We start from the raw sequence: 27548 nt of genomic DNA, 5'->3' as shown, positions 1-27548 counted from the left end.
ACTATCGTGGACGGGGCTGGGTTAAAATGCTGCCCCACTAAGTTCACAAGTTCATCAAACGTTGGGGTCCTGCGCAGCTGGGTACGTAAGGCTCCTAATCACCCCAAACGTATGCGGGCCGCAGGCGGTGAGCAATATGACCACCTGCCGCTCGTTTTTGGTGATATTGTTTGCCCGGAAATAGTAACGCATCCGTTGTGCATACTGGTTCCAGCTTTCCAGCGCAGCATCAAAAACATCCAAACGTCCGTACAGAGGCATGGTGTAATAGAAAACAACTTCCAACCTGTGTCCAACAAAAATTCAGGGAGGTGGCTTCAGCAGTGTAGACAGCTATTCACTTTAACCCTCGTCGCCAGTTTTGTGAGGGCCACAAAGAATCCAGCACGAGTTTCAAGGATACAAAGAAATAACATTTATTTACAATACCATATATATATATATATATATATTATATACATACAACAGCAGCCACCTCGCTTGCTGCTTACTCCTTCCTGCTGGTTCCAAACTGGCCAGCTTTATTTATACAGGGAGTCTGCTAATGATTTCTCCGCCCTCCTCATTGGGGAAGCTCATACTCCCACAGGACTGTGGGATTGTCATTAGTCCCCAGCCATTAGTCCACTAAGCAGGAAGGTTATAACATGCACTTGGAATCTTTTCCATTAAATCGTGTTCTAAGGGTGTGGATCTCACCCAAAAAGCCAACCAGAAACACCTCGCGAAACTCACCCAAAATGATACTTAGAAATGTTTTGGTTGAATTGCACCATATATCTTCAGGCAGTATCTGAGTTAACTCTTGAGTTAAAAGGATGGGGACTGGAGTCCTAGCTGGAGGGGTTTAGCACGTATTCTAGGCAGTGCAGTACTGAGGGAGTGCTGCATTGTCAGGGGTGCTATTGGCAGTAGAAACCTGAGTTGTCCAGGACCTTTTGCTTCAGCGCGTGCAGCCACTTCAATGCACCTTACAGATGATTGGTATTTTAACCCTTTAATGTTTCTCTTCCTCCTTCCTTTCTTCTGCCTCCAATGGGTGTTGCTGCCGCCAATCCCGCTCCAAGCTGTCGGGATCCCGCCAGTTTTAACGCCCTCCCTCCAGCTGCAACTTTCCAAAGCGTCCCCGTCTCCAGGCAACCGGCTGCTGGCAACGTCCCGTTTCCACGGCAACGCAAGCTGGGCGTTCGATTTCCACAGCAACCTGCGCGGGGGAAGGTTCGGGGGGCAATGAGGAGCGGCTTCCAGTGACTATCAGAGGCCGGGAGGCAAAGAGAAGCGGGAGCAGCCGGCGAGAGGAGAGCGGAGCGGCTGGGAGCACAGAGCAGCAACCCCTAAACCACTCCCCCCCCCCCCCCCCCCCGCCAAGGGCAATACCCCACACCTCCCCCCTGCCAGAGCAATAACCCCACCCAACCCCCTCCAGAGAAAACCCTCCAGCCCCTCCCCTCCAGGGCAATACCCCAACCCCTTCCCCTTCAGAGCAATAACCCAACACCCCTTCCGCCAGGGCAATACCCCAACCTTTTCCCCCTCCAGGGCAATACACCCAGCCCCCCCCTCCCCCTTCCAGAGCAATACACCCAGCCCCCCCCCCCCCTTCCAGAGCAATACACCCAGCCCCTTCCCCTCCAGGGCAATACCCCCAGCCCCTCCCCTCCAGGGCAATACCCCAACCTTCTCCCCCTCCACGGTAATATCCTCAGCCCCCTCCAGGGCAATATCCCCAGCCCCCTCCCCTCCAGAGCAATACCCCAACATCTCCCCCCCCCCCCCAGGGCCAATACCCCCAATCCCTCTCCCCCGCCAGCGCAATCCCCTCCAGTGAAATACCCCCAACCCCTCTCCCCTGCAAAGGCAATACTCCCAAACCCCCTTCCCCTGGGTAATACCCCCAACCTCGCCCCAAAGACAATCCCCCGACCGGCATACCCCCCTCCCCCTTTCAGGGCAATACTCTCATTACTAATCTAGTCCCGGTGTAATACTAATCCTCCCCTCCCCGGTCAACCAGCAACAATCCCCCCTCCCCTCCGCCGCCGAATTCCCGGCGGAGCTGGAGTCGACACCGAGCTCCGGGGGCACCAGGATCCTCCATGAGTTCACCGAGCGAGCGTCCTGAGGAGAAGCTGGAAGCTGTTATCCAGGTCAGACACAGCTACACACCTTCCTGTCCAACTCGGCAGTTACCATGTTGCAGACTGGGATGGGAAATTATTCCTGACTGGGGCAGCAGTGGGCTGGACGTGGAGTTTGCACACTGGCCCTCAGCACTGAGGGGACTGGGGCTGCTACCCTGAGGAGTGGGGGAGGCCCGGGCGGGCAACGCCTCTGCCCTTCTGCCAGAAATGCAATCAGGCTCTCTGTCTGTGTCCTTCCAACGAAGCGGCTCGTAGTGGCAGCATTGGCTAGGGGAGATTACACAGCTCTGTAAAGGCATATCCCAGATTCAGGAGGGAGAGATGCAAAGAAGTCAGTGGAAGGCAGAAAAATAGTAAGAGAGGGTGGTAGACAGAAATGAGAGGGTAGAAAATCAGCAGTGACGAATTTTGTCAGTGCCTGTATGATGGTATGTATTTCAATGCAGAGTCAACTGAATGAAGCAGATGGGTCGAGGGCACAGGTAAACACAGGCATGGCAAGTGTGTGAGCTGCCACATGCCAGAGTGAGGTGGGGGAAAGGGGGGGGGGGGTGGTCACATTACACCCCACTGACAGCTCCATAAAATTGCCTCTAATTGGGCCTTTGTTTGTGGAGGTTAACTGCCTGCTTCTCTGGTTCAAGAACCCTCTCCACCTCTACTCCTGTCAGCATTAAAATAACCTGATCAATCCCATGCTTTAACAGCCCACTCTGTCCCTCCTGCCAGCTCACCTCCTGAGGACCAGTAAAATTCTGGCCTATAATTCAGTCACACTGATGCGACCATCAATTCACACGAAACCAGGAGTAGAAGTAAACTGTGGCTTCAATCAACTAAAACAGTGCCTGCCTGCGACTGATCTGTTAGTGGGAGCTGCCTACAGGGTGACTGCTCTTTATACTTCCCCTCAAGGGGTGGAGCCAGGGGCGGAGCCCACACAGGCCCCAACATGCTACATCATAGGTAATACCTTACAATGGTCCATGAGTGGAACCCACATGGGCAACAGCGTAATACAGATATGCACATGGTGAATTGTTACAGCAATACATTCACCACATTCACACCCTGTTTAAAAAATGAAGTCCGGCGGGGGTGAAGGGTTCATAAATTCAGCCTGTCTGGCGCATGGATTGTGCGCTGTGATCGCCAAAGCTCTGGAATCGTAGCTGGCACGGGCGTCAAACTCAGCTGTGCTGGCATCGGTAGTGAAGTCGCCGATGCGGGCACAGGCATGGACTCCGGGAGCGTGTCTTCTGGGGCTTCATTCCTGTGGGTCGGTGAAGGGGGAATGGTGGGCGGGAGGGGGTGCGGGTGCCATGTAGGGGCGGGAGCCCTGGTCAGCGTAGGTTGGGCGGGGTAAGATGGGGTGGCGATGGTAGTGGAACCTGCGGGTGCCAGGTCCTGTGTTTGATGTATGCGTACTGGGGGTTGGAGTGTAGGAGCTGGACCCTCTCGACCAGGGGGTCGGACTTATGGCTCCTGACGTGTTTGCAGAGCAGGACGGGCCCCGGTGTTTTCAGCCAGGACGGAAGCAAGGCCCCGGAGGTGGATTTCCTGGGGAAAACAAATAGACGGTCATGAGGGGTCTCGTTTGTGGCCGTGCAAAGTAGGGACCTAAAAGAGTGGAGTGCGTCGGGGAGGACCTCCTGCCAGTGGGGAACTGGGAGATTCCTAGACCGTACGGCCAGGAGGACGGTCTTCCAGACTGTCGCATTCTCCCTCTCCACCTGCCCGTTTCCCCTGGGGTATTAACTGGTAGTCCTGCTTGAGGCGATGCCCTTGCTGAGGAGGTACTGACGCAGTTTGTCGCTCATGATCGACGGGCCCCTGTCACTGTGAACATACATGCGAAAACCAAACCGGGTGAAGACACTATGTAGGGCTTTAATGACGGTGGCCGCGATCATGTCGGGGCAAGGGATTGCAAAGGGGAAGCGGGGGAACTCGTCGATGATGTTGAGGAAATATGTGTTGCGGTTGTTGGAGGGGTGGGGCCCTTTGAAATCGATACTGAGGCACTCAAAGGGCCGGGATGCCTTTGCCAGGTGGGCTTATCCGGTCGATAGAAGTGCGGCTTACACTCTACACAGATTTGGCAGTCCCTGGTCATGGCTCTGACCTCCTCAGTGGAGTAGGGCAGGTTGCGGGCCTTGATGTAATGGAGAAGCCGGGTGACCCCCGGGTGGCAGAGGTCATCGTGGATAGCACGTAGTCGGTCATCTTGCGCACTGGCGCATGTGCCGCGGGACAGGGCATCGGGGGTTCGTTGACGTTCCCAGGACGATATACTATATCGTAATTATAGGTGGAGTGTTCGATCCTCCACCTCAAGATCTGATCATTCTTGATCTTGCCCCGCAGCGTATTATCGAACATGAAGGCTACCGATCGTTGGTCGGTGATGAGGGTAAACCTCCTACCAGCGAGGTAGTGCCTCTAGTGCTGCACGGCTTCCACGATGGCTTGGGCTTCCTTTTTGATTGAGGAGTGTCGAATTTCAGAGGTGGTGAGGGTTCGTGAAAAAAACGCTACTGGCCTGCCTACCTGATTGAGGGTAGCGGCGAGGGCGACCTCTGATGCATCGCTCTCCACCTGGAAGGGGATGGACTCGTCCACCGCGCGCATCGCGGCTTTGGCGATATCCGCCTTGATGCAGCTGAAGGCCTGTCGGGCCTCAGCCGCCAGTGGGAAGATGGTGGCCTTGATTAGTGGGCGGGCTTTGTCCGCAAAGTTGGGGACCCACTGGGCGTAATATGAAAAGAACCCGAGGCACCTTTTCAGCGCCGTGGGGAAGGGGGAGTTGCAGAAGGGGGCGCATATGGTTGGGGTCGGCTCCCAGAACCCCGTTTTCCACGACGTAGCCGAGGATGGCTAGTCTGGTTGTGCGGAAAACGCATTTCTCCTTGTAAGTGAGGTTAAGGGTTCGGGCGGTTTGGAGAAATCTCTGGCATCGTGGTCCTGCTGATCATGGCCGCAGATGGTGATGTTGTCCAAGTACGGAAATATGGCCCGAGCTCGTATTGGTCCACCATTAGGTCCATCGTTCTTTGGAAGACCGAGACCCCGTTCGTGACGTCAAAGGGGACCCGGAGGAAGTGGAAGAGGCGACCGTCTGCCTCAAAAGCCCTGTAGTGGCGATCCCCCGGGCGGATTGGGAGCTGGTGGTACGCAGACTTCAGATCCACCGTGGAGAACACAAGGTAGTGTGCGATCTGATTAACCATGTCCGCGATCCAGGGAAGGGGGTACGCATCGAGGTGCGTGTACCGGTTTATGGTTTGGCTGTAATCTACAACCATCCGTTTCTTTTCCCCGGTCCTGACGACCACCACCTGGGCTCTCCAGGGGCTATTGCTGGCCTCGATGATTCCCTCCCGCAAGATTCGCTGGACCTCGGACCTGATAAAAGTCCTATCCTGGATGCTGTACCGCCTGCTTCTGGTGGCGACTGGTTTGCAGTCGGCGGTGAGATTTTCGAAGAGCGGGGGAGGGTCGACCTTTAGGGTCGCGAGGCTATATACGGTGTGTGGGGGTAGGGACCCGCCGAACTTCAGGGTTAGGCTCCTGAGGTTGCATTGGAAATCCAGTCCCAATAGAAGAGGAGCGCAGAGGTCAGGGAGAACATGTCATTTAAAATTGGCGTACTCGGCGCCCTGTATTGCGAGGGTTGCGGTAGTGCACCCCCGGACCTGCAACGAGTGCGACCCGGAGGCGAAGAAAATGGTTTGATGCGCCGGGAAGATTGGGAGCGAGCGGCGTCTTACCATGTCTGGATGATTGAAGCTCTCTGTGCTCCTGGAGTCGAATAGGCAGGGCGTTTCGTGTCTGTTTACCCAGACGGTCATCTTAGAGCTCTTGAGGTGTTTGGGTCGCGACTGGTCAAGGGTGACCGCGCTGAGTTGCGGGTAGCCGGCGTGTTCGGAGGTGCTGGGGCGGTTCCAAGATGGCTGCCCCCATTGGTCGCACGTATCGGGCGGCATTGCAGATGGCGGCCCCCGCCGGTCGGGCGGTGAGGAAGATGGCGTCCAAGATGACGGCCCATGAATCACACGTGGCAAGCCACGTGGGCGAGGATGGCCAAAATGGCGGCCCTCGTGAGTCGCACACGCTGTGCGGGCTGGAAGATGGCTGCCCCCACGGACAACACGAGGCCGATAACGCGTCCGGGGTGGGGAGGGGGTGGGGGGGGGGGGGGGGGGGGCGGAGCCGGCAGACAAGCTGCCACACTGCCGGATCTGCGGGCCTGTGAGTCTGAGGGTCGGGCCTGCGATTTAGAGTTTTGGGACCTGGCCAGGCAAACTTTAGCAAAATGTCCTTTTCTCCCACAGTCGCTGCAGTTTACGTTCCGGGCCGGGCAGCGCTGCTGGGGGTGTTGAGGCTGGCTGCAGAAATAATAGGGTAGCCCCCCCATGGTGGGCGGGCAGCCGTGCGGCACAGGCCTGGGGTATTCTTTGGTCGGGGTCCACGAGGGGGTCGCGTGATCGGACGGGAACGCTTTAAGGCTTTGGAACGTTACTTCCAGAGAGGAGGCTAATGTTACCCTCTCTTCCAGGTCTAGGGCACCATTTTCAAGTAGGCGCTGTCTCACGTAGTTGGACCTGACTCCAGTCACGTAGGTGTCCCGGATGGCATGGTCCATATGTTGAGTGCCCGTAACGGCCTGGTAATTGCAGCTTCGTGCAAGGACTTTGAGGTCGCATAAGTACTCTTACAGCGATTCCCCGGGACGCTGGCGGCGAGTGGTGAGGAGATGCCACGCGTATACCTCGTTCACGGGCCTTACATAGAGGCGGTCTAGCATTGCGAGGGCGTCTGCGTAGGTGTAGGCTTCCTCGAGTTGAATAGAGATTCGATGGCTCACCCGTGCGTGGCGGAGACTCAGCTTCTGTTCGTCGGTGACGGAAGGTGAGGAGGAGGCGGCGAGGTAGGCCTTGAAACAGTGGAGCCAGTGCGAAAAAATCTCTTTCGCCTCCGCGGCCTGCGGATCGAGTTCCAGTCGGTCAGGTTTGAGGGCTGATTCCATAGTGGCATTGTAGTTGATTAAATTGATGCGACCATCAATTCACACGAAACCAGGAGTAGAAGTAAACTGTGGCTTTAATCAACTAGAACAGTGCCTGCCTGCGACTGATCTGTTAGTGGGAGCCGCCTACAGGGCAACTGCTCTTTATTCCTCCCCTCAAGGGGTGGAGCCAGGGGCGGAGCCCACACAGGCCCCAACATGCTACATCATAGGTAATACCTTATAATGGTCCATTGGTGGAACCCACATGGGCAACAGCGTAATACAGATATGCACATGGTGAATTGTTACAGCAATACATTCACCACATGCACTTAGCACAGCTTCGGGAAAGGACAAAGAATAAAGGTTTGAAGTTAAGCAAAGACTCTCTTTGCTCAGCCTACAAGTGATACGGATGAAAAACAGTTGGTTGAAGGTGAATTAGTTATGAGAAGTCCAAGATACCCAAGGAGGAGATAGCGAGGGTTCAGAGCAAATAGGATCCCACATGGAGAGCAAAAATAGAGGGACGTTTCTATCAGATTCTGAGAGTTCTATAGGAAACTTAGATGAGTATAGGAAGCATAGGGGTGAAAGTAAAAGGAAATTAGCAAAGCAAAGAGAGGGCATGAAAATATTAAAAATCCAGGAAAACCCCAAAATATTTTATCAGTAAACAGAAAACAAAAGGATAATTAAGTGAAGAGTAGGACCTATTACAGATTAAAAAGGTGCTCTTTGTGTCCAAACAATAGCCATGATGGTAGCTTTCTGAATCTGCATGGCAACAAGCATGGATCATGTAACCTCAGTATGAGCATCTATTTGCAGCACTGAGATGTTGGCTGGCTTCTGCCTGTGCTGCAGTGGGAGCTGACACATTGCACACCAGATGATGGAGTTGGTCATCATTTTCACACTCCAAGTTCGGCAAGTGCTCTGTGCCGCCTTTTCATGTAAGAGAGAACGAAGAATGTCAGTGAGTGTGCAGGAATTTGGTTGGGCGATGTGCCTGCCATCGCTGAATAGTTAAGACAAATGTAGACGCAGTGATATTTTGGGGCATTCTAGAAGGAGAGGTCATAGTCTTAGAATAACAGGTAGCAAATTTAAACAGAGTTGAGGAGAAACTACTTCTCCCAAAGGGCTATGAATCTGTGGAATTCGCTACCTCAGAGTGCCGTGGATGCTGGGACAGTGAGTAAATTTAAAGAGGAGTTAAACATTTTTAATCGGTAATAGGTTGAAGGGTTATGGAGAATGGGCAGAATGGTGGAGTCGAGGCCAGGATGAGATCAGCCATGATCGAAAGGCGGAGCAGACACGATGGGCCAAATGGCCTAATTCTGCTAGGATATCTTATGATGGGCGGCACAGTAGCACAGTGGTTAGCACTGTTGCTTCACAGTGCCGGGGTCCCAGGTTCGAGTCCCGCTTGGGTCACTGCCTGTGCGGAGTCTGCATGTTCTCTCCGTGTCTGCGTGGGTTTCCTCCGGGTGCTCCGGTTTCTTCCCACAAGTCCTGAAAGACGTGCTGTTAGGTGAATTAGACATGCTGAATTCTCCCTCTGTGTCCCCGAACAGGAGCCGGAATGTGGCGACTGGGGGATTTTCACAGTAACTTCATTGCAATGTTAATGTAAGCCTACTTGTGATAATAATAAATATTACGTAGGCGTGAGGTTAGCAGCACTTGATAAATGTGAGGGCGATGCCTTTTGGCATGAGTCCTGATTGCTGGTGTGTGTGATGAGGCCGTGGTGCATTGAGTAGCATGAGAAGTTGGTGCTGTGATTGGCTGGAGATGGCCTTTGAAGATGTATTCACGGATTTTGACTGCTAGTGTGACATCTTTGAGCTTTTTCTATCACCCCAGCCGGATCCTCGGGCATGTCTCTGGGAATTGATCTCCATGGCCACCTGCTCCCATTCCTTTCTCAGTATCTCATGGACATGCACAGGCACTTGGTATTCTTCCCTCTGAAGTTCAACATTTGTTGCTTTCTCTTGGCACTTCTGCAATTTTAATGGCGATAGAGGCTGTGGCAAACTGCATGAAAAGTTTATAAAATAGCACCAAACACAGCAACTGGGTTAAATGATCTCCAGGTCTATTTATTTTAAGTACCTGGGGAAAACAAGCATTCTGAATTCGTGGATCTCAGCACATTTGTGTGTGCGTGTGTATCTGATCACCTTATTGTTTTCCTGTTATTTCAGAAACTAGAAGACACTGTCCTGAACCCAGAGGTGAGTGGAGAGGATAAAACTCTGACAGTACGTGGAGAAGGAGAGGGCGGACCGCTAACTCCTGTCCCTGCTCGAATCCGAGAGATAGTTACCAAGAATCTAACTGCGGAAAGAATGGAAGGTCAGTTATGTGCTCTAACCAGAAATGCTGGAATAATGATGAAAAGAATGTCTATGTTACTTTGTAAAAGGCGAGTGCGGCATTAGTTTTACAAAGCTTCTGTAGGTTTTGCAGGGCTTCTAACCTCATTGCATCCGAGGCCTCCCACTTGCATAAGAAAAAGTGGATTCCCTGCAACACAAAATGAGTCTTTTCTTCTGTATAAAAAATTGTTATAGACTTCAACAAATATATTTTGCTCCCCCGCTGAAGGTGGGTGGAGGTAATGCTTTGCCCCTAGTCTGTTTTACTGTTAGCAATATATCTCAAAAACTAATGAACAGAATTCATCAAAACTCTGTACACAGATTGGGCATGGCCCAAGGAAGAGCTGATTCATATTGGTGAAGATGCAGATCCAAATTCCTGAAATTCTTTAAAGGATCCATTCATATTGTGGACTGTTTCAGCAACTATGGTGCAATTTGCCACTGCTGCCAAAATATAAGCAGAGTTTTCAGAACAGGTTATTGAACTTGGATTGGCTTGAAACCCCCTTAATGAGATGGAAGCTCCGAACAAAAATACTTTGTTCAGCTTTCTAGTTGCAGAGCATCAACCTGGCAGGGAAAACCATCAAGGAAGAGCTGTATAATTGTAATAATGTTAACACAGCATGGTGGAGATATGTGTCCTATTGAGAACCTTTTTAACTTGTTATTAATATTCCTGTTTTACTTACTTAATGTGAAACTTGTTGCTATTGCTGAGAAATAGTTCTGCCAAGATTTGAAAGTATCTTTAACAAGCACTTGGGCATGTTATGTTCATTGTTTATCCCAGTTTAATATTTTGCTTTTATTGATGTCACTGCTGAAAATGGAACAAAAGGGGCAATAGCAATGGATACAAAAATTAGCTGAATAACAGGAAGCAAAGATGGGTATTTTTCCAGACTGAAGTAAGATTTGTAGTGCAGTTCTTCAGGGGTTGATATTGTGACCGTTGCTTTTCTTGATATAGATTAATGATTTAGAGCTTGGTATGCGGGGGAAAGTTTTAAAATTTGCAGATGACACAAAATTTGGAAGTATTGTAAACTATGAAGAGAACAGTGTCGAACTTCAGAAGGACATATACAAGTTGGTGAAATGGGCAGATAGGTGGCAAATTAAATTCAATGCAGAGAAGTATGAGGTGATGTATTTTGGTAGGAAGAACATGGAGAGACGTTATAAAATAAGGGGCAAAATTCTTAAAGGTGTGCAGGAGCAGAGGGACCTTGGTGTATATGTGCATAGATCATTGAAGGTGGCAGGACATGTGGAGAGAGCAGTTAATAACGTATAGAATATTCTGAACTTTATTAATAGGGACATAGAGTACAAGAGCAAGGAGGTTTTGATGAACTTCTGTATGCTTGTGCAGCGGGCTCCCCCAGTGCAGCTAAAAGATTGGAGTTTCTGGATTTAATAAAATGAATGATTCTGAGGACACTGTGAATATCTGAATATCCTTTGCACTAAGGTTCTTGTAGTGTAAAAAGTGAAGTATCTAAGTAGCAAGAGATATTTCCCCCCCTTTTATTCTTTCATGGGGATGTAGGTGTCACTGGCAAGTGTTTTGTTGGCCAAACCTTATTGCCTTTGAAATTAGTGGCTTGCTTTGCCATTTCAGAAGGCAGCTATGAGTCAACCATATTGATATGAGCCCAGAGTCAAAAGTAGGCCAGATCAGGTGAGGACAACAGATTTCCTTCCCCAAAGGGCATTAGTGAACTAGATGAGTTTCTACAACAATGACTGCTAGTTTCATCATCACCATCACTATGACTAGTTTTATAATTCCAAATTATTAATTGAATTTAAGTTTCACCAGTTGCTCTGGTGGGACATGATCATATTTCTCCAGCTTGGGCCATTGAGTTACTAGACCAGCGACATTGCTCCTGTGTCACAATCTCCCCTCGCAGACGCAGCAACTTTTACATTGTGCACAATGCCCGAGTACTTTCCAGTTATTACTGCAGCTCCATTGATGCAGTCCCCAATGCAGTTTGTTCAACTGATCTCTTCTGAAGCTGTTAAGTTATCCAATAATAGGGTGGCATGTTGTGCAGTGGTTAGCACTCGGACTGCGGTGCTGAGGTCCTGGGTTCGAATCCTGGCCCTGTGTCACTGTCCGTGTGGAGTTTGCACATTCTCCCCATGTCTGCGTGGGTTTCACCCCCACAACCCAAAGATGTGCAGGTTAGGTGGATTGGCCATGCTGAATTGCCCCATAACTGGGAAAAAAAATAAAAATTGGGTACTCTAAATTAAAAAAAAATCCAATAATTTGGAAATGTTGTCCCAATAGCCAGTCAATGCACTGCAGAACTGCCTTTTGACTGTGAATTAATCCACTCATTTGGAAATATTGTCCAATTTTGTTATATTGGACTCTTTACCAGCAAAAGGCCTTTTTGTATTTTCTTACAGCCCACAAAACTGAACATGAGAGAATGAATTAGATATTTTAAACATATCTGTACTTTTATTAAGTTGTGGGGCAAAGTCAAAGTCACACAGCCAGTCACGCACAGCCAAACTATCTTCTGACTATAATTCAGTCCGTCATTTGACAGGACTATGGACCAAGTGCTGGAAAATGGGTTTAGGATATATGTGCATGATGGGCCAAAGGGCCCTTTTTTGTGCTATAAAACTCTACGATTCTATCACTATATAAGTGCAAGTCGACATTGTTTTTGTTTCAGTTCCTTGGCTTCTCTCCAAATAGTTCCCTTCCAAGGTTGAAGCACACGGCATTATCAATACGTTGGAATCATGTGTGATTTTGCTTTTTTTAGCAATTCTTTGTGCCATAATGTATGATGAAGTTGTGGATTTCATTAGTGTCTTCACAACGACCAGTTCCTTAACCTATCGCTCAAATAACAAATGTTGCTTGCCTTTATATATTTCATGCTTGGTAATTAAATGTGAATGTAATTTAGGGGATTTATAAGATTCATTGGGCATTGATTGCATACCGGGAGTGATGTATATCTCCCCTTTCAGAACAAATAAAAACGAAATTGAAGTCGTTTTCATATTCCTTTAATTTTGCAGAATTGCTGATTATCTTCTTTTATTGCTCACTGCTATGTCCTCTGCACTCTTCAGTCCTTATGGTTGAAGTTGAAAGAAGTTCTGTATCGTCACTATTTGAATTTTGCTGTTTTGAAGCTGATCATTGCATTCAAAATTATGTCCACATCTGGTATTAATTACATGTTTTACAATAATATTTCCCATTTTATGTAATTTTTCTTGTCCTGCTGAAATAACTCTGTTGCGCCTTATCTAACTAAGAATTTACCAAGTCCTAAATGCATATTGTATAACCGTTTGTGGTTCAAGGTCTGCTCCACCTCTTCAACCATTTGCTTAAATGGAAATGAGCCAGGGGTGACATTTGCAGTGCTATTTGCAGGCTTGTTTTGTGCACACTCCGTCAGACTGGATTAAAACTCGAGATCAACTCCTCCATTTCAGAAACAGAACTTCCCTTTTATTTCAATCCCAAACGCCAACATGGTGAAAACCAACGTCTTGAATATAGAGTACCTAATAATGGAGAAGGAATGCACTTGAGAGAAATAAGCAATACTTAGCAACTGTATCCACCTAACATCATAATTCTCTTTGTGCCCAAAGCAGTTGCCACCCCTCTTCCCACCTTTCATACTCACCAACCCTTCCACAAGCACTGACTCAAAGGACATGAGTGACCAAACTCGTGTCACGGACAGGAGTTGGATAAATTTAAACTGCCCTGGTTTCCCAACTCTCTACCTAATGTTACGACACCCTGGCCAAGTGCCTGGTCAATTCCAGCCTCATTCATCCCGGAGTCACAACACAAGTGAATTAACCAACAATTCTTATAAAAATACCCTTAATCTTTGGCCTTTGGCCGTTCAATAATTATAATCACCAGGTTTGTAAGTTTAAACACAATTGCTGTTTATTTGCAACAAGAAAAAACATGAAATATGCAGTAAATACTGCTCACTGACAAGCTAATACCTGACTCCCCCTTTAACTGTCCCACCCTCCACCCACACATACAAGACAAACACAGAAGGGGTGGAAAGGGACAAATATAATAAGGATTTAGGTCAAAAGATAAGTGTCCTTGCTTCAGATGTTGAGTTCTTTAGTGCACCTTCTTCACAGTGTGAATGTGGATTAAAGCTTATTGTTTACAACCTGTAATGTTCTTCCTTGCAGTTAGCAAAATCTCACTCACAGCTTTTCCAGGAGAGGCCCCTGGCTTCACATCAGCCTGTTCTTAGAGAGAGTTATCAGATTCTGGTCTCTGCTTGTATCAGCCTTTTCTACAGAGAGAGTTATCAGATTGTGGATTCTGCTTACATCAGCCTTTTCTGCAGAGAGAGCTGGTTCCCACACTTGCCTTTTGGTGAGAATTAGCTGCTTATTTCTGGAGAAAACAGAGTGGGTAAAAGAGAGGTTTCCTCCCTTAGCTGCTAAAGCAAAACTGAAAGCTCTTTAGGTCTCAAAACAATGTCAGTGAGAAAAGATCTAATCACCACCTGTGACATGGAAGAGCACCACTTTTAGGCCAATTCCTTGGCCACCAGTCAAATCAGTGAAACTGAGTCATCACTAATCACTTCAGCTACTGAAATATTCTGTTTGCATTAAAGGCACAGACCACGGCTTCGTTATGCCTTATTAAAATGGTAGGCTGCCTTAAAGACACATGTCCATAAATTATCCATGGAACAAAAATGTAATGGCAAAAATGAAAGAAATAAGGGAATAAACAGGAACAAATGGGATGGACCCTAAAAGAATGAAACTCCAGGGCATGGATGTGTTACTATGAGGTACGCAAGACAAAAATCACAAACACTCACCCAGCTAAACATAGAACATAGAACATACAGTGCAGAAGGAGGCCATTCGGCCCATCGAGTCTGCACCGACCCAGTTAAGCCCTCACTTCCACCCTATCCCCGTAACCTAATAACTGGGCTAAATCGCTGGCTTTAGCTCACTGAGCTAAATCGCTGGCTTTTAAGGCAGGCCAGCAGCACGATTCAATTCCCTTACCAGCCTCCCCGAACAGGCGCCGGAATGTGGCGACTAGGGGCTTTTCACAGTAACTTCATTGAAGCCTACTCGTGACAATAAGCGATTTTCATTTTTCATTTCATAACCCCTCCCAATAAACCACCCTCATTATACAAGTCCCCTTTCCAATCTCTACACTGGTAACTAGTCAGCCCTTAAATGCGTGATAAAACATTCACAATCATGTTATTCTTTCCAGGAATGTGTATAATGTTAACATTGAACCGTTTTAATAATAAACTCCAACAAAATAATCTTGTGTTCCGGGTATTAAGCTTCACTTTGAACGCAAGTGGATTATGGTCTGGAAATGTTGGGGCTGCCAACACCAGTTCGTCCTCCCAACATGGCCGTCAATCTCCCAAACTCTACTTGGTGTTCTGTAGACCACAGGTGCTTTGCCTGTTTAAAATGAAATGAAATGAAAATCGCTTATTGTCACAAGTAGGCTTCAAACAAAGTTACATTCTAGTGCCTGTTCGGGGAGGCTGGTATGGGAATTGAACCGTGCTGCTGGCCTGCCTTGGTTTGCTTTAAAAGCCAGCGATTTAGTCCAGTGTGCTAAAACAGCCCATCTATTTCTGCAACATGTCCAACATGCATTGTATTTCAGTCTCTGACTGAACCAGTCTCCATGATTTTAGTCGTGGCGGATGTGGCTTTACCGGTTCATAGTTTCTTATGTCTACACCATGAGTGGCTAACCGAGTGGCCCCTAATGTTTCCCTGCAACTCTGCCTATACTCTTTAAATATTAAATGTAATGCAGTCAGTCTTTTTGGATTGTCCAATGGATGTTCAATCTAATTTCGAGGATCTCCTACAGTCAAATTGCAAACTATATTGATGAAAATAAAAGAGTTAGTTTATTTTTGCACACACACACATACGCACATGGATTTTGCATTGTCCACCCACTAAATAAATGGGGGGATAAGGATTAAGGAAGAGGATTCAGGGCACAACCACAATAAAACACAAGTATTGGTTTTATGTGTGTCCAGAGTCCAATAATTTATTTTATTTTATAAGACTGTGTGGAGAAAATGTTTTATTTTTATTTAAATTTAGAGTACCCAATTCATTCTTTACCAATTCAGGGGCAATTTAGTGTAGCCAATCCACCTAGCCTGCACATCTTTGGGGTGTGGGGGCAAAGCCCATGCAAACACTGGGAGAATGTGCAAACTCCACACGGACAGTGACCCAGAGCCGGGATCGAACCTGGAACCTCGGCGCCGTGAGGCAGCAGTGCTAACCCACTGGGCCACCGTGCTGCCCTGACTGTGGAGAAAATGATTCGTTCCAGGAGTGATTCCATGAAGAAATAATGATTTGGTATTTTTAAAACAAAACTTTATTATGAATACAATATTAAACTCTTTAACTTAACACGCAAAAAGAACAGCTTACAATTATCCCTTAAACAGTACTACTCAATTCCCCATAAAACAGCAAGAAAGTCAACATACAGCTCTCAATCCATCTTAAAAGCAGCATGGCATAGAGTAATACTTGCTTCACAGAACAGATTGGGCTCCGATTCAAATCCCTGCAGACTCCGGCGAGATGTATTCCAAAAGCTGGTTCCCATGTCCTGTTTCAGCTTCTTCCCTGTCCTCAGACAAGACTGCTCTGCTTTAAATATTATTACTCTTTTTATAACTGTCCGACTGTGAGAGAAAACTGGCTTCACTTGTGGCCAAAACAAGGGTTGCCAGATCAGAATTCAACTCTTCTCCAAAAGCTTTCTCAAAAATACCTCAAAATCCTTTAGCTCCACCCAGTAATGTCATCATCTCCCCAAGCTGTAAAAAAGTTAACTCCCCCGGGACTTGCCCCAGTCAAACCACAGTGCATTAGCACAGACTGAAAAACACATTCCTCTGGTCAATTCCACCTTCTGGTTGTTAAAACCTCACAGACCCTGCAAAAAAAAAATCCTTCTTAAAAACATTAAAAAACATTTAAAAAATAAATTTAAAGTACCCAATTCATTTTTTTTCCAATTAAGGGGTAATTTAGCATGACCAATCCACCTACTCTGCTCATCTTTGGTTGTGGGAGTGGGATCCATGCAGACACGGGGAGATTGTGCAAACTCCACACGGGCAATGACCCGGGGCCAGAATCGAACCCGGGTCCTCGGCGCCGTGAGGTAGCGGTGCTAACCACTGTGACGGCATGCCACCCTTTTTTCAAAAACGTGACTACTGCAGTCAAGCACACTATAACTCCAGGCTTTTAACCTTTAAATTCCCAAGGTTTAGAATCCAATATTCTTAAAATCCTCTATTCGTCACAACGCTGCTCGGGCCTTGGACGGGAAAGGGGAATACCATCCTCAAGGGCCTGGCCCCGGCCCCCTTTCCACATTGGATGTTGCCAAGTTCCACCTCACCACTGGAGCACTGCATCCAGTTCACGGCAGCACATTTGAGAAATGATGTTCAGATGTTATAGAGGGTGCAGAAAAGATTCACCAGAATTATTCCAGGGACAAGGACCTTCAGTTACATGGATGGAATGGAGAAGCCTGGGCTATTCTCCTTGGAGAAGAGAAGCTTGAGACAGGATTTGATAGGCATAGTCAAAATTATTAGGGGTCTGAGCAGTGTAGATAAGGAGAAGAGAACATTCATTTAAGATGATTGGCAACAGAAACAATGCTGACATGAGGGAAATCACTTTTGCACAGTGAGTGGTTTGAATCTGGACTGCACCACCAGAGAGTGCGGTAGAGTTAGATCCAACCGTGGTTTTCAAAAGAGAACTGGATCATTCTCTGAAGGTAACAAATTTGAGCGGATCTGGGGATAATGAAAGGGAATGGGAGTAGTGAGTTGTTCTTGCAGAATCGGCACTGGCATGAGGGGGGGAGTGGCCGCCTGTTCTGTTATTATTCTATCATTCTATGATAATATGATTCTGTGGGATGTTATGTGAATGATCATTCAGAGTAGGATTCTGTATACTCAATGAAAAGTGTGAGTGAGAAAAGGTTATGGATTGTCCGTACTGGCTTGACATTAATGATGGAGAGAGAGATGCAGGATATAGAGATTATTGATTTAATTTGGTTTGAAATTTGGGTTGTGTACATAATTCCAATTTTTATTTAAAGGGAGAAAAGGTAATCCATTAATTGCATACTAATTGTGTTTAATTGTATGTAGCTGATGGGCATTCACTTGAGCCCCTGTAAACAGACATAGGTTAAAACACTGGTTGTTGTGATAGGAGGTGTTTGCTTGTCATGTGCAACTCTGTAAATAAATGTAAAGTGTATATAGATTGTCTCCAGTTCTATCCACCACCAATTGGCTTACTGGAATAGAACAGCATTAACTATTCCACTGCTTCTTTCTGAATAAATATTAGCCTGAAATAAAAATGCTTGCTTTATTACTCCTGGTTACTGTTTTCATAACTAATGTGCAAAATATGTGCCAACCAACTCTTACAACAGATTGGCCACCTTAGAAACTTTTGCTGTGAAATCATATAATAGGTATCAACAGACATAGGAGTATAAAAACATTACACACTTGTTTACAGGGAAGGTGATGTTGTAGCACCTTGTATGCAGGGATGCTTTTATGAGCTCAAACATGTAACAACGTTTTTTGGAAAATTGTTATTTACTGTAGGTAATGAATGAGTGAGGAAAAGCATAAAAGCTCCAGATTCAGCAGCGGTACTCAACTTTATCACTCTGTTCATTTGGTGCATTGGAACCTCAATATACACCTGATCCCTCTGTGCTCCAGAATTTGAGTGACTATTGTATGAAAAGTAAAATTCATTCACACCGGGCTCTTAACAGTTTGAATGTTAGCTTATATATTGAAGTTTGGCACTTTACTTGCTTAATAATTACTGCCTCCATTGTGTGAACTACTGTCAGACCTTATGGTGATTGGGTAAGGTGCTGTATAAATACAAGTATTTATTTATCAGAGAAAGAAAAATACAATTAAAGGAGGCCATTTCGGTTATTGGCTAATTCTTTCCAAGAAACCTATGGCCCCCTATCAGAATACACAAGTTCCTCTATGAATAACTCCATTGTTTTCCCTCCACTGCCCTACAGTTGACCAGTTCATTACATAGATTACACAGAACATACAATGCAGAAGGAGGCCATTCGGCCCATCGAGTCTGCACCGACCCACATTAATCCCTCACTTCCACCCTATCCCCGCAACCCAATAACCCCTCCCAACCCTTATGGACACTACGGGCAATTTTTTTTTTAGCATGGCCAATCCACCTAACCTGCACGTCTTTGGACTGTGGGAGGAAACCGGAGCACCCGGAGGAAACCCACCCATGCATTAATCTTGTGTGAAGAAGTGCTCCCTGACATTATTGACCTAGTGATAATGAAAAAACGACAACATGTCGGGCAGCATGCCGGTTCGATTCCCGGCTTGGCTCACTGTCTGTGTGGAGTCTGCACGTTCTCCCTGTGTCTGTGTGGGTTTCCTCCGGGTACTCCGGTTTCCTCCAACAGTCCGATGATGTGCAGGTTAGGTGGATTAGTCATGCTAAATTGCCCTTAAGTGTCCAAAAAGGTTAGGTGGGGTTGTTGGGCTGCAAGGATGGGATGGAGGTATTAAGTGGGGTGCTCTTTCCAAGGGCCGGTGCAGACTTGATGGGCCAAACGGCCTCCTTCTTCATTATAAATTCTATGATGTCCTGGTTAGCATAGTTTGTGATTTGGAAGGAACCTTAGATAGATGGTGTTGCTGTGCACCTGAGGCCCTTGTTTTTCTAAGCGATGATGATCACGGGGTTGAGAGGTTTTGCCGGACAACCTTTGCTGAGTTATTGCAATGTATACTGCAGATAGTACAAACTGCAGCTATGGTGTGCCAATGGTGGAGCGAGTGGACATTTAGATGAGTGTTGGTTAAGCAGATGACCTTGTCCTGGATGGTGTTGAGCTCTGATAAGCTGTAACCATCCAACCAAGTGGGAAGTTTTCCATCACACCCTGCCCTGTGCCCTATAGGTGAATAAGAGGCTTTGGGGAGTCAAGAGGGGAACCATTCGCCCCAGATAATCTGTTATATGCCCTGTCTGGTGTTCCTGTGACTGGTCCAGTTTTTCTGGTCAGTAATAACTGATGACTCCCAGGATGTTGATGGTGGGGGATTTGATTTAGCAATGTCATTGAGGTGATTATGTACACTTTTGTTTCAGATAATCATTGGTTAACACTTGCATGATGCAAATCTTACTTGCCCTCCCTCTTATTATTCTCAAGCCTGGGTCTTGTAGCACGTCTACTTGGACTGCTACATTAGCTATGGAATTACAAAGGGAACTGTGGAGGCCACTCTTACCAATGCTGTCATGAACAGACACATCTGTGACAGATAGATTGGTGTCAGGTATGTTTTTTCTCTTTGCTAGTTGTCACACTACTTGCTGGAAGCCCAGTCTGGTGATCATATATTTCAGGACCCGTCCAGTTCAGTCAGTAGTGGTGCTCTTGATAATGGACATTGAAAGCCCCTAGACAGAATGCATTCTGTGCCTTTGCTACCCTCAATATCTCTTCCAAGTGGTGTTCAACATGGAGCAGTGTGGATTCATCAGCTGAGAATTAACAGTAGTTGGTAATCAGCAGGAAGTTTACTTGCCTTGTTTGGGCTGAAGCCAGTGGGAAGCGGAGGTGATGGCAGAGCCAGTGAGAAGCGGAGGTGATGGCAGAGCCAGTGGGAAGCTCTCTGCTGTTACCGCTGTCTGGGGCACATTCTGCAATGGGCAGAATCTCACCCCACAATATTTTATGTGACTACCTGTGGCCAAAGGCATAAAATTACCAACTGTCATGTTTGGAGTTTTAATTCTTATCCTAAAACAATTTGATCAAGAACACAATTGTTTTAAAAGTAGTAAGTGTTGAGGAGAGAGGTTTTTGCTGAAGTTTTAGGAGGCCGGAGTCGAGGTTCAGGACTGGCACTCTACGTTACTGACCTCTACCATTTCCCAATTCTAACTTCACATTTCCCTCCTTTGTCCATCCTAACTTTGCGTTCTGCTCGCCTTTCCCCACCCTAGCTTTTTATTTCTTCCTCTTTCACAGAATTACAGAGAATTTACAGTGCAGAAGGAGGCCATTCGGCCCATCGAGTCTGCACCGGCTCTTGGAAAGAGCACCTGTTGCTAACTTTGCCTTAGTTTAGTTGCTCTGTTTTATCACCTTTGCTCTTGAGTCGCCAGGTATCTTTATGATACCGCCACGTGGTTCAAGTCCGAGTAATGATCAATAATCCAATACACCGATTAGTAAGATTTAAATCAAAGCACATTTATTATACACAGTAATCGCTACTCATGCACAAATTCTACGTCTAAGCTACTTCTACAACTAACAGGCCTATACTTAACTTGAAACTAGCCCACCAGATCAGGGAAACAAATGGCCTTTCGTTTGGGTTCTGAGCCTGCGGGATTCGAAGTTGGTACAGGTTGGTAGCTAGGAGCGCCTATCTCGTAGCCAGCGTTGAAGTAAGACTTACAGGTTCGATCGGCTGCCGAAGAGTGAAGAGAGAGCGATATGAACTTGGGGCTCAATTCTTATAGTCCCCAGGGGCTTCCCGCCTTTCGGAGTGGACCCTGTACCTGGTCCCAAGTGAATGGACTTTGTCCCAATCACTTGGTTCGATTTTCTCCAATGCTGGAGCGGTTCCCTGATCGATGGACGGTCTTGAGGTGGTCGTTCACCTCCTTTTGTGTAGGCTACTGCTGGCGCCGAAGAGTCTGGTTTCGCTTTGTGTGTCTAAATGTTGCTCATTGTTCCCGGGGATTGCTCATTAGTATGCAGATGGCTGGTGTTTTGTTATGCTGATGGTTGCTGGTATCGATCTTGTCTGGCCTTTCCAGAGGTAAATACACAGCTGCTCGTTTTTGTCTTGTTGGCTGACTTTCTCATCAGCCTTTGCCGTTCGCCATTTTGAATCGGGAGTTGGCCATTTTAAGTGGCTACACACCGTTCCCAAGTCCACACCTCCACCCTATCCCCATAACCCAGTACCCCACCCAGCACTAAGGGCAATTTTGGACACTAAGGGCAATTTAGCATGGCCAATCCACCTAACCTGCACATCTTTGGACTGTGGGAGGAAATCGGAGCACCCGGAGGAAACCCACGCAGACACGGGGAGAACGTGCAGACTCCGTACAGTCAGTGACCCAGCGGGGATTTGAACCTGGGATCCTGGAGCTGTGAAGCAATTGTGCTAACCACCATGCTACCGTGCTGCCCGTGCTGCTACCGTGCTACCGTGCTTTCCTCTCCTAACTTCTTCAATCTTCTTCCCTATCTGAGAAGAATTAGTTATCCAAAAATTCTCAAAAGAAGAATGAGAGCCTTTGGGTAAAATCATTCAAGGTAATTATTTTCGTTAAGAAGAAATCAAGATTTTACACAGATTATTTAAACCCCTTGGATTAAATGGGTGAATCTGTAGAAGAGTAGTCAGGGTTCGGGGTAATGACACCTTCCTCGATATTCTGTGGAAATGGGGGTCTAAATTTAATGGGAAGCAACCGCCTAAAGTATACAGATCGCAGGGGCTTTTTATATGCACTTACAGTATGAACATTGTTTTTTTGGCTTACGGCTGAAAACTCCGTACAGCGATGTCTCCTCTACTTACATCTACAAAGATATCTGGATACCCCCCTGGAGATTGAGATATTGTTTTTGGAGTCAGAAAGGGTGTTGTATCCCCTGTGGCTAGACTTACAGAATTATTTTTGGACATTTGGCATCCTTTCTTGACTTCTCTACTCATGACTATGGATGATGAAGGAGGAGTTGGTTAGATAGTGACTTTGACTTTTTAGTTTCCATAATCAGATTCAATGCTGTTGTAATGGCCAGGCCTTCTTACTAAGATCTCTCTTGGACTCAACCTTGGACAGGGCTTTCAATGGGTTCTCAACGTTTCCCATCTGCCCGTGTCCATGATGTAGATGGAGGGATCCCAAACCTTTTATAGGTGAGTTCCGTTATATCCATAACTGTTTATGCTAAATAGATTGCTCACGTGGTTGATGTTCTATTCCATAAGGACTCTGGTAGGTGATGTTAATTGCACCAACTGCAGTCCTCAGGTAGCTGGTGAAACATTCTCGCTTCCATGGTTACTCAAGCAAATAGTTGCATTGGCAATGGAAAGGAAAGCAGGCTAAGAGTACAGCTCAGGAGGTTTCTCATGAATGGCATGAAAATTCAATTTAGAATTGTTATGGGCCAGGATTTAGAGAACCCCAAAGTGTATCATGGAGTTCACCTGACCCACAACTTTTAATAGATTGTGGTATGGGGAGCACACGGCCCATTCTACAGGTGTGGTACAGCAGAAATTGAAAAGTATTTATTAAAGCAAAACAATGTTTATTCTATGAACTCAAGTTAACTTTTTAAAACATGCAGTGAACACCTTAGCAACCATCAATTCAATTGCAATCCCCCAAAGAATACAACACTAAGTAATCCTTAATAACTTCCCAAACAACATCCAGAAGACAAAAGAAACACATTTTAACAGAAGCACATTAGGATTACATTCACTACTGAGAACATTTATAATTCTGAATTCACCAAATGATCAAAAGATAGTCTTTTCATGGCAGAGAGAACAGCAGTACACCTGCTTTGTCTGGCTTCAGCTCCAACACTGAAAACAAAACCAAAAACTCACTCTATAGCAGCCTGCTCAACAACGAAAGAAAAAAACTGATAGACAGCCCAGCTCCACCCACACTCTGACATCACTGATAAACACCCATTTCTTAAAGGTACATTTCTTAAACACCCATTTCTTAAAGGTACTCTCACATGGCAGAATGTCAAATGGCTGTGCAGCAATAAGAAGGCAAATTGTGGCACTGGCATTGTTAATTAATAGCTGAATGGCTGTTATCTGCCCTTAGACCCACAATGGTTGAAATGATTAATGGTGATTTCAGAAGTCAGTGTAACCAGAGTGTGTGAAACCAGGGGCAAATCTGTGCACAGCAAATCCCCTCAAAATGAGTTGGGTATCGCTAAATCAATGAACTGCTGATATAAAGTGCGAGGGGTACAGCATTATCTTAATTGGTTGCATCATATCTGGGGCACTACCTCATAATGGCCGCATTGACTTCCAGTTGCGGCGATGATCAGCTAAGCCGCACGTTTCGGCGGCTCCAGCTTTGACGGACTTTCGGGCTCTTTTTAAGAGCCCCAACGGGAAATTTGTGCGACGAAACCTGGTGTGGGGTGAAGCAACAGGGAGCCCCCCCAGTGCGAAAGAAAAAGATCGGCGGTGGCGACCAGATCACGAAGGATCCTCGAGGGCAGCGGCAGAGGAAAGAAAGAAACAAGATGGCGTCGGAGGGAGCCCAGGCGACATGGGGACCGGACCAGGATGAATTTCTAAGACGGTGTGTGGAGCTGCTAAAAAAGGAGGTGCTGGCCCCGATGTTACAGGCAATCGAGGGGCTTAAAGAGACACAAAAGACCCAGGAGATAGAGCTCCGTGTGGTGGAGCAGAAGGTAACTGACAACGAGGACGAGATCCTGGGCCTAGCGGTCAAAATGCAGACGCATGAGGCGCTTCATAAGAAGTGCATCGAAAGAACTGAAGTCCTGGAAAATAGATCAAGGAGAAAGAACCTCCGGATCCTGGGTCTCCCCGAGGGAGTGGAAGGAGCTGACGGCGGGGCTTATGCGAGCACAATGCTACGTTCGCTAATGGGAGCTGAGGCCCCCTTGGAAGTGGAAGGGGCCCACCGGGTCCCTGCGAGGAAACCAAAGGCTGGAGAACCACCTAGGGCTTTGGTCGTGCGATTTCACCGCTTCAACGACAGAGAGGTTGTTTTGAGCTGGGCCAAGAAGGTACGAAGTAGCAGATGGGAGAATGCGGTGATACGAGTGTATCAGGACTGGAGTGCGGAGGTGGCGAGAAGGAGGGTGAGTTTCAATCGAGCCAAGGAGGTGCTGCATAAGAAGAAAGTAAAGTTCGGGATGTTGCAGCCGGCGCGATTATGGGTCACGTACCAGGAGAGACATTACTATTTTGAAACGTCGGAAGAAGCATGGACCTTCATTCAAAAAGAGAAACTGGACCAGAACTGAGGGACTGATGTTGGAGGGGAAACGACAATGTTGATGTATAGAGGTGTAAATTGGGGAGGGGGGGACACTGAGAAATGTGGGCGCCGGTGGGGGGGAAAAAGAGACACAGGCGGGGGATGGGGAATGGGAACGGGACTGTAGGGGGAGCTGCGCCATAGGGGGCGGGATGGTTCTAGAAAGCGCGGGTTTTTTTTTCCCCCCCGCGCCAGAGAGATGATGATGGGAGTTCCTCACACGGGTGGGTCAAGGAGAGAGCGGGAGAAGCCGGGGTCAGTTGAAGTCAGCTGACGTTCGGAAGCAATATGGGGGGAGTAACCATGCTAGATGGGGATCTAGCGGGGGTGGGGGGGACAACTGGGTTGCTGCTGCTGAGATCGAAAGGGAGCTGGTAAGAGAAAAGGTGGTCGAGGCGGGAATGCGCCGCCTGGGGGACGGGTGGGTGCGCGGGACCGGGACGTGGGACTGGCCCAGAGAGGGTGATGGCTAGTCGACAGGGGAGGGGGGCGGGCAGCCCCCCAGTCCGGCTGATCACGTGGAACGTGAGAGGCCTATATGGGCCGATTAAGGGGGCCCGAGTGTTCGCGCACTTAAAAGGACTGAAGGCAGACGTGGCCATGCTTCAAGAGACGTATCTGAAGGTGGCGGACCAGGTTAGGTTAAGGAAAGGATGGGTGGGACAGGTGTTCCACTCAGGGCTGGACGCAAAGAATAGAGGATTGGCCATATTGGTGGGGAAACGGGTGTCGTTCGAGGCTAGGAACATTGTAGCGGACAGCGGGGGCAGATATGTGATGGTGAGTGGCAGACTGCAGGGAATGGAGGTCGTGCTGGTCAACGTATATGCCCCGAACTGGGTTGATGCGGGATTTATGAAGCGGATGCTGGGAAGTATCCCGGACCTGGAGGTAGGAAACCTGGTAATGGGGGGGGGGGGGGGGGGAACTTCAACACCGTGCTAGACCCAGGGTTAGATAGATCTAGATCCAGGACCGGTAGAAGGCCGGCAGCGGCCAAGGTGCTTAGGGAGTTTATGGACCAAATGGGGGTGTGGATCCGTGGAGATTTGCTAGGCCGCTGGCCAAAGAGTTCTCCTTTTTCTCCCATGTCCAGAAGGTATACTCCCGGATAGATTTCTTCATTTTGGGAAGGTCACTGATTTCGAGGGGGGAAGGAACGGAGTACTCGGCCATAGCTGTTTCAGACCATGCTCCACATTGGGTGGATCTGGAACTAGGAGAGGAGAGGGAACAGCGCCCACTCTGGCGACTGGATGTGGGATTATTGGCGGATGAGGGAGTCTGTGGAAGGGTGCGGGGATGTATCGAAAGGTACCTGGAGGCCAATGATGATGGGGAGGTCCGAGTGGGGGTAGTATGGGAAACGCTGAAGGCGGTGGTCAGAGGAGAGTTGATCTCCATCAGGGCTCACAAGGGGCCAAAGAGAGGAAAAGATTACTGGGGGAGATTTTGAGTGTGGATAAAAGATATGCGGAGGCCCCGGACGAAGGACTATATAGGGAGAGGCGAAGACTTCAAATGGAGTTTGACCTGCTGACCACAGGGAAGGCACAGTGGAGGAAGGCACAGGGGATGAGATATGAATCTGGGGAAAAGCCGAGTCGCCTGTTGGCCCACCAGCTTCGTATGAGGACAGCGGCGAGGGAAATAGGGGGAGTTAGGGATGAAACGGGAACTACGGTGCGGAGAGCAGGGAAGGTAAATGAGGTGTTTAAGACCTTTTATGAGAGGTTATATAGGTCCCAACCCCCGGAGGGAAAAGAGGGGATGCAGCAGTTTCTGGACCAACTAAGGTTCCCGAGGGTGGAGGAGCAGGAGGTGGCAGGCCTGGGGGCGCCAATTGGGGTGGACAAGGTGACCAAAGGGCTGGGGAACATGCAGGCAGGGAAGGCCCCGGGACCTGACGGGTTCCCGGTGGAATTGTACAGGAAATACGTGGACCTGTTGGCCCCGCTGCTGGTAAGAACCTTTAACGAGGCCAGGGAAGGGGGGACTCTACCCCCCGACAATGTTGGAGGCGGCACTAATCCTGAAGCGACATAAAGACCCGCTGCAATGCGGGTCTTATAGACCTATCTCGCTCCTGAATGTGGACGCCAAGTTGTTGGCAAATGTGCTGACAATGAGGATAGAGGATTGTGTCCCGGGGGTGGTGCACCAAGATCAGACAGGGATCGTAAAGGGGAGACAATTGAATGTCAACGTGCGGCGGCTATTGGGGGTGATAATGATGCCCCCAGCAGAGGGGGAGGCAGAGATAGTGGCAGCAATGGATGCAGAGAAGGCATTTGATAGGGTAGAGTGGGAGTTTTAATGGGAGGTGCTGAGGAGGTTTGGGTTCGGGGAGGGGTTTGTCAGCTGGGTTAAACTCCTCTATGGGGCCCCAGTGGCAAGTGTAGTCACAAATCGGCAAAGATCGGAGTATTTTCGACTACAGAGGGGAACAAGACAGGGGTGTCCTCTGTCCCCATTACTGTACGCGCTGGCCATAGCGCTGAGAGACTCCAGGAAATGGAGAGGGGTGGTTAGAGGGGGAGAGGAACATCGAGTGTCACTCTACGCAGATGACCTGCTGCTGTACGTGGCGGATCCAGTGGGGGGGGGGGGGGGGGGGGGTGACAGAGGTTATGCAGATATTGAGGGAGTTTGGAGATTTCTCGGGATATAGGCTTAACATGGGAAAGAGTGAGCTTTTCGTAGTACACCCTGGGGACCAGAGTAGAGGGATAGATGGCCTGCCGC

At 47.9% G+C, this 27548-nt stretch overlaps 1 protein-coding gene across 1 annotated transcript in view; it reads left to right on the top strand.

Annotated features, from left to right (window-relative positions):
- Positions 1–1878: 1878 nt before the first annotated feature.
- crocc2 (ciliary rootlet coiled-coil, rootletin family member 2) overlaps positions 1879–27548 on the top strand; it is a 432771-nt gene continuing 407101 nt past the window's right edge. Inside the window, exons 1-2 of the mRNA XM_072474929.1 lie at positions 1879–2147; positions 9372–9522. Coding sequence (XP_072331030.1) covers positions 2097–2147; positions 9372–9522 — 202 coding nt within the window. The 5' untranslated portion in view covers positions 1879–2096. The remainder of the gene's footprint in view (positions 2148–9371; positions 9523–27548) is intronic.

The sequence above is a fragment of the Scyliorhinus torazame genome, chromosome 14 (assembly GCF_047496885.1).
Source record: "Scyliorhinus torazame isolate Kashiwa2021f chromosome 14, sScyTor2.1, whole genome shotgun sequence".
Taxonomy (NCBI): domain Eukaryota; kingdom Metazoa; phylum Chordata; class Chondrichthyes; order Carcharhiniformes; family Scyliorhinidae; genus Scyliorhinus; species Scyliorhinus torazame.
This window is presented reverse-complemented; position numbering and strand designations above follow the sequence as displayed.